Source organism: Coregonus clupeaformis, chromosome 20 (assembly GCF_020615455.1).
Source record: "Coregonus clupeaformis isolate EN_2021a chromosome 20, ASM2061545v1, whole genome shotgun sequence".
NCBI lineage: Eukaryota > Metazoa > Chordata > Actinopteri > Salmoniformes > Salmonidae > Coregonus > Coregonus clupeaformis.
The window spans coordinates 35,437,712-35,449,945 of NC_059211.1; the positions used below are offsets into that span (position 1 = coordinate 35,437,712).

General features: G+C 42.9%; 1 protein-coding gene across 1 annotated transcript; it reads right to left on the reverse strand.

Moving 5' to 3' along the window:
* Positions 1-755: 755 nt before the first annotated feature.
* On the reverse strand, positions 756-11,574 carry LOC121532821 (epoxide hydrolase 4-like). Its single transcript, XM_041838610.1, has 7 exons — positions 11,173-11,574; positions 9,919-10,004; positions 7,988-8,145; positions 6,984-7,112; positions 5,606-5,709; positions 4,928-5,076; positions 756-2,014 (listed from the first exon to the last, which is right to left on the reverse strand). The coding sequence occupies exons 1-7, from the start codon at positions 11,413-11,415 to the stop codon at positions 1,774-1,776; spliced, it is 1,110 nt and encodes a 369-aa protein (XP_041694544.1). The 5' UTR covers positions 11,416-11,574; the 3' UTR covers positions 756-1,773.
* Between the last annotated feature and the right edge of the window lie 660 nt (positions 11,575-12,234).

Consider the following 12,234-nt stretch of genomic DNA (forward strand, 5'->3'; position numbering starts at 1 on the left):
AGGTGAATGCACCTATTTGTAAGTCGCTCTGGATAAGAGCGTCTGCTAAATGACGTAAATGTAAATGTAAATGTAAATGAAGTTGGTTAAGAGCAACTGCAGTCAAAACTTCATGACCTTCGATCACATGGTTTTTGTAAAGTTCATGTAGTCGTCATGTAGTCGCAAGTCAGACAATTTCTATCTCCATAATGCAACACTCTTTGGAATGTGGTGACCAACGATGGCCACCGACTTGACAAAATTGATCCGCTCGAACATGCCCAATGGCTGTGTTCGAGAGAATCAAATCAGTAATGTATCATGGGTAAATAGATCAGTCAGTCAGCAGTTGCCTGCACTATCGGCTGCAATGTCGAACAAGCCCAATATTTTAATACCATTTCAATTTAATTTATTTGCAAGTAACATGCTTGTTGTGCCAGGTGACATAGGTAAAAGGATGTACTTTTACCACAAATGCATGAATAGGCACGAATATAAATGGGTATTAAATATCATAAATGCTCATATTGCATTCGATCCCTCCTTACAAATAAATGAAACAGTATACTATTTAGAATTTTGAACTAGAGGGATTGGCATCTTTAAACCAGGCCAATCTAATTTTTATAATGTTCTGATATAATGACAGGGTTGGTTCTGTGACAAAGAAGGCATACAAATTATGTCAGGTTGTGTCTGTCTTCCATACAGTCAATGGTCTATTCAGTAGGTCAGTTAAAAAGATTGACAAAGGCTCCCCAGGCTTCACATTATAGTTTATTTGCTTAAAAAATCAAAATGGTGCAGACCTGGCTCAGCGGATTTCAAAATGCAGTGTGTAGGAATAGATACAAAAAAAGTGTACAATATTGAACCATCACTGTTGTTCTATACAGGAATCTCATAATAACAACATTCTCAAATATCTGAGCAAATAGTCAAAAAAATACAAAAAGAACAATATTTTCCATAAGACAACACTACCTGATAGAGGGGCCGCGTCCCAAATAACACCCTATTCCCTGTAAAGTGCACTACTTTTGACCAGAGCCCTGGTCAAAAGTAGTGCACTAAATAGGGAATAGGGTGCCATTTGGTACGAACCCAGGGTGTGGGACAAGAGGGATCCCAAAGGATTGTGTCCAAAATAGAGAGGAGCAATCCAGTGACACATATAGCAGACAAACGCCACAGCTCAACCTCAGAAGACATGACACAATTTTACAATGCCGCGAAACATTATACAACATTACGTTAAAAGGCACCACACAATACAAACTCACAAGGAGATTTTGCCACACATTTGTAATGTTGTAACCTACAAACTTTAAGGCGGATGTCATGTGCAAAAAAGTATTGAATATGTGTCAAACTACTGTACTACTCAGTGTCCTCTCAATAAAATGTGCTTTTTTTCTCTTTCACTTTCGCTTGACATTAAAAAAAATATCTGAAATGTGCAAAGATTTAAAGAATGATTGCATTATCATTATATTGGTTGGTCTTTCACAGGCATATTCCAGGCTTCCAGTGGTAGGGGTGGCTGGTGGGGACGGAAGGAGGGAGGGAATGCAGGAGGGAAGAGGCCCCGTTCTATGGTAGGGGTGGCTGGTGGGGAGGGAGGGGGGAAGTGAAGGAGGGTGGAGGCCCTGTTTTAGGTTGTGTCCCAAATGGCACCCTATTCCCTATATAGTGCACTGCTTTTGACCAGGGCCCATAGGGCTCTGGTCAAAAGTAGGGCACTTTATAGAAAGAATTGTGCCATTTGGGATGCACACCTAGCTAGATTCAGTTTCTGTAGGTTTTGCGGCCCTCTCCCTCTTTGAGGAAGGTCCATATGAGTGTGTTGACGATGTCAGGCTGGTCCTGCTGTAGCCAGTGGCTGGCCCCGGAGATGATGTTGAGTCGGAAGTGATTCCTGATGTAGACACGGCACGCCTCAGCCATCTCCTGCTCCAGGAAGGCATCTCTCTCACCCCACAACAACAACACCGGGGACTTGACATCATTCTGGCTCAGTGGGAGGGAACTGTTGAGAGAATATTAATAACAGACCTGAGATGAGTTGCTTAAAACTGGTTAAACTCAATCATATGATGTGCTATACAGATCTGAGATGGGTTGCTTGCATGAAACTGGTTACAGTAAACACTGGCGTTCCATCATGATGTAGCAGAGTTTTATATTTTCATGTGCTATCCATGTTACCTGTGGAGAAAGCATGATCAGATCTGAAATGGTTTGGGGTCAATTCCATTTCTACTCAGTCAATTATGGAAGTAAACTGAAAATTCAAATTTTCCACATTAAAAAGCAACCCATCTGAGAAGTAGAAAACTGGTTTAATGCAGACTTTCAATCCCATGATGTTTAGTATTCACGTGGTATCCATGTACAGTGCCTTGTAAAAGTATTCATCCCCCTTGGCGTTTTTCCTATTTTGTTGCATTACAACCTATAATTTAAATTGATTTTTATTTGGATTTCATGTAATGGACATACACAAAATAGTCCGAATTGGTGAAGTGAAATGAAAAAAATAACTTGTTTCAAAAAAAATCTAAAAAATTAATAATGGAAAAGTGGTGCGTGCATATGTATTCACCCCTTTGCTATGAAGCCCCTAAATAAGATCTGCTGCAACCAATTACCTTCAGAAGTCACATAATTAGTTAAATAAAGTCCACCTGTGTGCAATCTAAGTGTCACATGATCTGTCAGTATATATACACCTGTTCTGAAAGGCCCCAGAGTCTGCAACACCACAAAGCAAGGGGAACCACCAAGCAAGTGGCACCATGAAGACCAAGGAGCTCTCCAAACAGGTCAGGGACAAAGTTGTGGAGAAGTACAGATCAGGGTTGGGTTATAAAAAAATATCAGAAACTTTGAACATCCCACGGAGCACCATTAAATTCATTATTAAAAAATGGAAAGAATATGGCACCACAACAAACCTGCCAATAATAATAATAACAATTAATCATTTAGCAGACCCTCTTATCCAGAGCGACTTACAGGAGCAATTAGGATTAAGTGCCTTGCTCAAGGGCACATCGAGAGATTTTTCACCTAGTCGGCTCGGGGATTAGAACCAGCGACCTTTCGGTTACTGGCACAACGCTCTTAACCACTAAGCTACCTGCCGCCCTGCCAAGAGAGGGCCGCCCACCAAAACACACGGACCTGGCATGGAGGGCATTAATCAGAGAGGCAACAAAGAGACCAAAGATAACCCTGAAGGAGCTGCAAAGCTCCACAGCAGAGATTGGAGTCTGTCCATAGGACCACTTTAAGCCGTACACTCCACAGAGCTGGGCTCTACAGAAGAATGGCCAGAAAAATCCATTGCCTAAAGAAAAAAAGAAGCAAACACGTTTGGTGTTCACCAAAAGCCATGTGGGAGACTCCCCAAACATATGGAAGAAGGTACTCAGAGCTTTTTTGCCTTCAAGGAAAACGCTATGTCTGGCGCAAACCCAACACCACTCATCACCCCGGGAACACCATCCCCACAGAGAAGCATGGTGGTGGCAGCATCATGCTGTGGGGATGTTTTTCATCGGCAGGGACTGGGAAACGGGTCAGAATTGAAGGAATGATGGCTGGCACTAAATACAGGGAAATTCTTGAGGGAAACCTGTTTCAGTCTTCCAGACATTTGAGACTGGGACGGAGGTTCACCTTCCAGCAGGACAATGACCCTAAGCATACTGCTAAAGCAACACTTGAGTGGTTTAAGGGGAAACATTTAAATGTCTTGGAATGACCTAGTCAATGCCCAGACCTCAATTCAATTGATAATCTGTGGTATGACTTAAAGATTGCTGTACACCAGCGGAACCCATCCAACTTGAAGGAGCTGGAGCAGTTTTGCATTGAAGAATGGGCAAAAATCCCAGTGGCTAGATGTGCCAAGCTTATAGAGACATACCCCAAGAGACTTGCAGCTGTAATTGCTGCAAAAGGTGGCTCTAGTTATAGAATAGTTATGCACGCTCAAGTTCCGTTTTTTTGTCTTATTTCTTGTTTGTTTCACCCCAAAAAATATTTTGCATCTTCAAAGTGGTAGGCATGTTGTGTAAATCAAATGATACAACCCCCCCCAAAATCAATTTTAATTCCAGGTTGTAAGGCAACAAAATAGGAAAAATGCAAAGGTGGGTGAATACTTTTGCAAGCCACTGTATGTTACCTGTGTTGTAAACTTGTGGAGAGGCTAATTGAATAATGTATTTATAGAACACGTTTCTCACACTAATTGATAATGTGTCAGTGACATTATTATTATATAATTCAGAGCAGAATAAAATATGCTGTTCTGTTCTGAGAGATGCTGGCTGCTTAAGGAAGGAGAGCAGATGGTGAAGTCAGTCATGCATGTACAGTTCACATGTCAAAAACACATGTACTCTCTGATGCTGTGTGTGAGTGAGTGAGTGAGTGAGTGAGTGAGTGAGTGAGTGAGGAATAATTGTATCAACCCGGAATCATCCAGGCTTTGTCTTATTCATTATAGGAGTCAACTTGTCAAAGTCTTTGACTCAAAGACAAACAATACAACAAAACAAACTGAATACATTATTCCAAAGCCCAATTATTTCTCATCATGCAGTCTGATTCCAAGACCTCTTTACCACTGGCAAGCCAGGGGACTTATTATACAACCACTGAGTTTTCCTAAGAGGAACTTCTTATTGAATGTACTGTAGTATTGCACTCTGATCAAAACAGCATTTACAACACAAGGCGCTAATGATTCACATTATCATAAGGCGCTTGCAGTAATACTGTATCTCAAATGAGGAGGCACAACAATGGTGGTCAGCTACGACATGTTCACTGGGCATGTCATACATAAATCCCTACTTATGTATGCCCAAAGGAGACATCCAAATACAGAGCTCACTAAGGAAGAATTTCATCGGTTCATAATCTTCACCTGAAGACATTCCTGTAGTAGTTGAGGGCCCCGGTGAGGGCCCCTGGCTGGGAGAAGGCGTAGAGATAGGCCTCCATGTCCTCTGCAGTGAGCCATCGACCCTTCCTCCCAATGCCTGTACTACGGCTGGTGAACAGACCCTTCAGTGCCTACAGTACAGAGGGGACAGAAGGACACACTGGGTGAGTGTGTGTGTCTCCGGATGTGCTCAAGGTGTGATTGGAACTGGATGGCACACAGAGAGAAGGTCGCTTATGTCACTGTCACAGTAATACAGGTCATATGAGGCTCTAGAAAATGCCATGGCGGTTGTGTTGACTACTGTGAGATGACCTACACTCAACTGAGAAGGACTTAGGCATAACATCATGGATGACAACCGTCTCTCTCCCCTACAGTATATATTGGAACAAAATAAATATGGGAATGCATAGCTTTTTTTTTTTTAGACATGATCAATGTGATTGCCTTATTGTAACATAGTTAATCATTATTAATTATCCATTGATATTCATGATAGCTACAAAAAAAAAAAGAAGAGGCACAGCCATCACAACAAGAATTCCCTCCCCTTCGACACACACACACACACACACACACAAAATAAACTTCCTGTTGCCTGGAGCAGTTCTGTATTTTTCACCTTGAGATCACTCAAACACATGCAACATGCTTCACCTTGAAATCATTGATGGAGAGCATGAGCTCTGGGAAGCGAGGCAGCTGGAAGAAGAAGAAGTAGCTGGATTTGAGCAGCTGACTGGGATGACGCAGGGCATAATCTAGAAACATGGAGGAAAGAGGAGAGAAGAGAGAGGGAGAGAGGAGGGCAGGAGAGGAGGGAGGGAGGGAGGGAGGGAGGGAGAGGAGAGGAGGGGAGAAGAGGAGAGAACAGGAGAGAAAAGAGGAGAGGGAGAGAGGAGGGCAGGAGAGGAGAGGAGAGGAGAAGAGGAGAGAAAAGAGGAGAGGGAGAGCGGGAAAAGAGGAAAAGAAACCCAAAAAAGAGAGGATGAGAAAAATTGAGTAAGGAGCTCCAAAATAAATATAATATATATAATATGCCATTTAGCAGACGCTTTTATCCAAAGCGACTTACAGTCATGCGTGCATACATTTTTGTGTATGGGTGGTCCCGGGGATCGAACCCACTACCTTGGCGTTACAAGCGCCGTGCTCTACCAGCTGAGCTACAGAGGACTGCATACCACTTAGAATGAAGCAATGTTTTGGGCATGTATTCTATGTGGCATGCAAGTATGGACGTTAGAAGTGTGTACATTAAGAAATAGACGAATGCAGCGTAGTGCAGTTGCTATGGCGAGAGAGGCTGTGGATGTCTGCCAGTGACCTCCCCTCTATCCTCTCCTCTCACTTCCTCTACTCCAGCCCAGTCTAACCAGCTGCTCCAGCTCCATATTAAAGCACTACTGTATAATTACCTCCTCCATCTTCCCCTCAAGGAAGGAGACTGAGGAACTACCAGATGGATGCAGCAAACACTGCATGGAGGTAATAAAACCTCATAATTAAAGATGCTAATCATGCTAATAACCCCAGAGCCAAACATCTCTTCTCTAATTAGCACAAGGAGGAAGAGCAGGTTTCTCTCACATCCGATTGATTTAATAATTGTATATTTACATCCGATTTATCTAATAATTGTATATTTGTGACATACAGTAGGCTGTTTCATCTGTTGTTCATGGTGATGATGTACAAGTTAACACAGAGGGATAGGGGCAGTTCAGGACAATGACGTACCAGGGACTAGTCGATTGGTGTATTCAGTCCACAATGTACCCACCTATGTATTCACCTATGTAGTCCCTGTCATTTGTCAATGTACATTTTTATGTATTTTATGCTTGACTTTTTTTGTTAAACTAATTTCCTTTGCAAAACTGAAACTTGAACTTGAAAACAGAGGGTTGTTAGGATGTGCCAGTGAAGACAGAGGGGTGGGGGCAGTTTAGGACATACCACTGAAGACAGATAGATGGGGGCAGGTTAGGTCATACCACTGAAGACAGATGGATGGGGGCAGTTTAGGACATACCACTGAAGACAGATGGATGGGGGCAGTTTAGGACGATGAGTTTGGTGACCATCTCGGGGTATTGGATGGCGAACAACCAGGCGATGGTTCCTCCCCAATCATGGCCGACCAAGTGACATCTGTTGTAACCTGAGGAGAGATGGAGTAAGTCTGTGAGTGTGTGTGTGTTTGTCCAGCACCATCCATTCATCTTCTCTGAGTTGAGTCTCCTTGCCAAGATACAGTACCTCCTGAAGTAGAACAGTCCTCTTACAGTGTGCAATGTGAACAATGTGATGCCTGATTATTCAGCTTATTAGTCATCTTCTTAGTCAGCGTATAGGGAACAACGGAGCCAGTCTGGTGTGCAAGTGCGACAGATTATGTTTTGTATTTTGGGCAGGAGTCTGGCATGATGAATATAATGTTGATTTAAAAAGGGTCAATATTTTGCCTACAAAGAAAATAATAGTCAGTTTTACTGCTATTTGAAATATCAGTCTGACACAAGGTGAGGGATACTGGTGTTACACAGACACAGAGGCCCCCAGGTCTGAGTGGATACTTCCTGTTTCACTGAGTGATAGAGAGCGTGCTCTGTGCTGTCTGCTGCCAGCCCAGCAGGCTGGGGGCTCTGTAATGTGTGTGTATCAGCACGACGACCCATGGTCAGTCACCATGAGTCAGACGAAGCCTGTCATGTCCTGCTGTGTTGTAGGCCCACAGGATGTTCACAGGCTGTCCAGTCCACACAGTATTACAATGAGAAACAAGTTTAACTTTGACTCAGCTCAGGACACCAGGCTGTGTCACCCTGCCTCTTTGTTCCCATGGAGTGATGTTTCATAATACGAGTAGTCATGGTCCCTAAAGTGTTCATCCCTGAATCAGAGTGGGCATGTTTTGTTTCATCTTTCATCATATATACAACATACACCTGTCTTCTTGTGTATTTCTGCATAAACTAAGTAAACATGGATATAAAATACAGATAAAAGATGTGGTTGTCCACTCTCCTCTCTTACCTAGGTATTCCACAATGTCCTTGACGTCTGTGACCAGGTAGTCAAAGCGGTAGCTCTCTGTGGATGACGGCAAGTCGGACTCCCCGTAGCCTCGCATGTCAACGGCCACCACACGGAACTCACTCTTAAACTCACGCAGCTGGTGGCGCCAGGAAAACCTGGGGGCAGGTGGACAGACAGAGAGAAAGAGAGAGAGAGAGAGAGTGAGTGAGTGAGTGAGTGGGGAGAGATTGAAAGAGAGAGGGAGAGAGCGAGAGACGGACCGAGACAGAGAGAGAGACACACAATAACCATCTTAGTCTTGATGAGATGAGAAAGTCACACACAGGACAGTACTTCATAATTAAACCCTATCTCCACTACGGCAATCAAAAGAGGACATTCAGTATATTGCACACTGCTGAAAAACCACTTACACTTCTACCTAGGCATATATTCTTATATAACATACTGTGTTTCTCTCTTGAATATACCTACACAGTTGCTATATCTTAAACTGCATTATTTCTACTGGCACGCAGCTTCCCTTCTTCTCTTCCAAACTGAGTGCAGGTCACCTTTGTATAATATTAGATGTTTTTTCCCCCCGATTCTAATCCGCTCAATCATCATAGAGGAGAGCAAAAGCTCTCTAATTGAAGATCTTGTCTGCTGTGGATCTATCTGCTGTGGACTGGAGGCTGAGGCTCCTCAGAGCTCAAAGCCCCACAGAGGAGGAGCACAAGGCCTGACTGGGGTTCTGTTGAGTCAGGATAAGAGCTCTGAGGAGTAGTGCAGTTTAGGGAATACGGTGCCATTTGGGACACAGATCTGGAGCAGAGAAACCCAACATCTTAGAATATAGATGAGGTTTAAAATAACACAGGCACTTTGAGTTCCTTCACAGCCCCCCACCTCGCACCCAATCCCCCACACACCAAGACTCTCTCTATCCTGAGTGATAAGGTAAACTGGGGTTTAGCACTTTTTAAACACTGAATTTAGTAGGAGAAGAAAGTCGTAAGTGGAAGAGAGTCTGTCTGTCCAGCTAGCACGGCAGAGAGAGACGCTACATCCAAAATGGCACACTAATCCCTATTAAGTGCACTACATTTGACCAGGACCCATAGCGCTCTGGTCAAAAGTAGTGCACTATATACGGAATAGGGTGCCATTTGGGACACAGTTCATCATGGATTCCTGTGCAGTTGATGGGCAGTGAGGCGGAATAGACCCAAGAAGACCTGTTAATTAAGCCTGGTCCTGTCCTTTCTGCAGCTCTGTGAATTCCCTGAGATATGGACTAGCTTACAGCACTTGACAACCTCTTAATTCGGCCCCATTCCAGCGGTCGCCCTCACTACTACGCTCCATATAATTTTTTATGAAACATGGTGGAAAGAGGAACCTTAGAGCCTTAGCTATCCTAATAAGTAATGAAGTATAATAGGAATATTGTAATTGAAGAATCACATAATATGAAGATCCCAACTGAGAGATGGTCTTATGATGCAGAAGTAATGTACAGCAGAGCAGAGCGTTGGTTACATGATACAGTACTGTTGTGTGGGATTGATACAGTAGTGGGCTACTGTTATGGGGTCGGTGTTTCATGGGGGTCCTGGTTGGTTAGTTTTGGAGCTCCTTTCCTAAATGCTTTCTCAGCATAAAAACACAAAAATGAACTGGCCAGGCAATACCAATACATTCGTTTAGTCTCTATGGGCCTGTTTCCTGGACACAGATTAAGCATAGTCCTCGACTAAAAAGCAAGATAAATTGAGAATTTCAATTGAAAGTGCCTTTTAGTCCAGAACTAGGCTTAATCTGTGTCCGGGTTGAAACACCGGCCCTTTATGTGTGTATAATGTGCAGATGCACTGTGTAGTCTGCTAAATGGCTTATTATTATTATTATTATTATTATTATTATTATTAGTCTAGATGTCTTACCAGAACTCTGGGAAGCCATGCAAAAACAGCATGAGCGGTTTCCCTCTCTCTCCAGCAGCGACATAGTGAAACCTCAGACCAGACTCCTGAGAATAAAGAAAGGAGACAGAAGACAGATCAGTCAGTCACCAGGGACACACTGCTATAGGATGTCAACACTTCCCTGATCACGTAGGCTCTTACTGTCTGCTGGTCTCTGTCTGCGTCCCAAATGGCATCCTATTCCCTATATAGTGCACTTCTATGGGCTCTGGTCGAAAGTAGTGCACTACATAGGGAATAGGATGCCATTTGGGAAGTAGATACTGTCTGCTCTCTGTGACATAAAACTCTCATCATCACTGTGTGCTTTATGGCGCTGTAAAGCAGGGATAGAACAGGGACAGAGCATGGCATCCCATAAATTCAGCCCTGGCCTGACTTCTGTCTGGTCATTCCAGTATGATGCATTCTTTATATTATGAAATCTGTCACTAACATTTATAGCCAATTCTATTCAAATTCTTGTGAATTGATGTTGCAATAGCATGTAGAATAGGTTGTTCTTATGGTCTACCCATTGAGTAAAGTGTGGATTAATTTGTTTGGTTTATATGCATGGACTACTGTAGTTTACTGTATCTAATTTCTGATTTAATAACATTGTCTAGTTGTACCGCTCAAGCGTTTTCTGGCCAAATGTAGCTACTTACTGGCACCAAGTTAAATAGCACAGGTTACTTTGGATATCAAATAATATAGGGGATTCTTTTTACAACTGAACTGCCACATTCTTATTATGAGCATGCGTTTTATGCTATGTGAATCCTATATAAGGGACATTGTGTTCATAAATAAACATTTCAACAAAAAGTACAAATGAAATGTTAATCTACAGTTTATAGCACCTTTAATCTTGGTACTCATATGAAATCGTGACATTTGTCACGATTTACTATAGCTGCTGCTGTTATAGGGGACTGTCCGTTCAGCACTACGGCGTGAGCGCATATACAGAGACAGTAGATTAGAATAATAACAGAAGCCTACGCTGCAAATATAATATCTGCATATAGTGTTTCCCTGAAATTCGCCAAAAAAGAAACACCACGATTTACACGTAGCCTGCAGGCCTATTTGGATTGATTTCTGATTTCAATACTACAAGCACTAGGCACACACGGAATTACCTTCGCAGACGTCTCATGCACACAAAATACTATTTCCCAATCCCAAATAGGCTCCCTCTCACGTGCAATGTAAAGTGTGCCATACCTTTATTCTAACGTAACAGTGGGTTCCCAAGGACGTGTCATTCAGGCAAGCAGGGGGAGTTTCGCGAATTCCCCACTGGAAGGTGGTTGACGGCCTTAAAATGATGCTCCACCAAAGTTTCAGCAGCGCTACGGCAGTGCAGAGGGCACAATAACCGTATATCAACGACCAATACCCTAAAACTCGGATCTTCAGCGTGAGTCTGACTGTAAACAGGAGCAAGTTGTGGAGCACTCTCGTCATCTTTAAATTACTTAGGTAAAACGCAGATTACGTCACCTACGTATTGATTTATTATTTTGTTAATTATCTTGAAATATCTCTCATCGTTATCCCGTAGCTCCGCTAACAGCGCATCTGCTTGTCCTGTCTGTCTGCCGCTGTCCTAGGGAGGATCCCTGAATGAAATGTACAAGAGGGGAGCAGCACGTCAGACTCACGCGTGCGTGTGATGACAGTAGAGGCTGTTTATGAGACCCCGCGGCACCTGCAAAAGATTATTTTCTGAAACCCCTTTCCACGTGTTTAGACTGCAAAATAAGAGAGGTGGATGAGCAAGCAAATGCCTGTCTCAGATTGATCCAGGGACATGATTGTGACCTAGAGCTCTCTGGGATTAAAGGTGAAAGACAGTTAATGCCTCAAAGGGAAAGAAATGGTGATCGCTGACTCCTAGGGCTGTAATCCACTGCTCAATCCAAGGGTGCTGATATGGGAAGTAGGAATGTAAAAAGGTTAATAATGTACAGGACTGACTTCCAGTGAGTATGTAGCTATTATTGCAGTATATTGGCATGCAGTTGAGGGCATGAGTAAGACTAAATTAATATAGACAATTGCTAAGAATATACACTAAATTAAGGTGTAGTGAGTTCAATTTATCAAATCTTAGTCACTGAACAAATGCAAGTGTGTAGATCTGAATGTGCACTCGGTTTTCCAGTATTGAGTGAACTTTTTATTGTAATATAGACTCTTTCTGGATATCCTCCTTGATGGACTGGCTGATCATTAGTGCTTAACTTGGGTAGGAGCTCACCGGAACAGCAGCTAATGGGGATC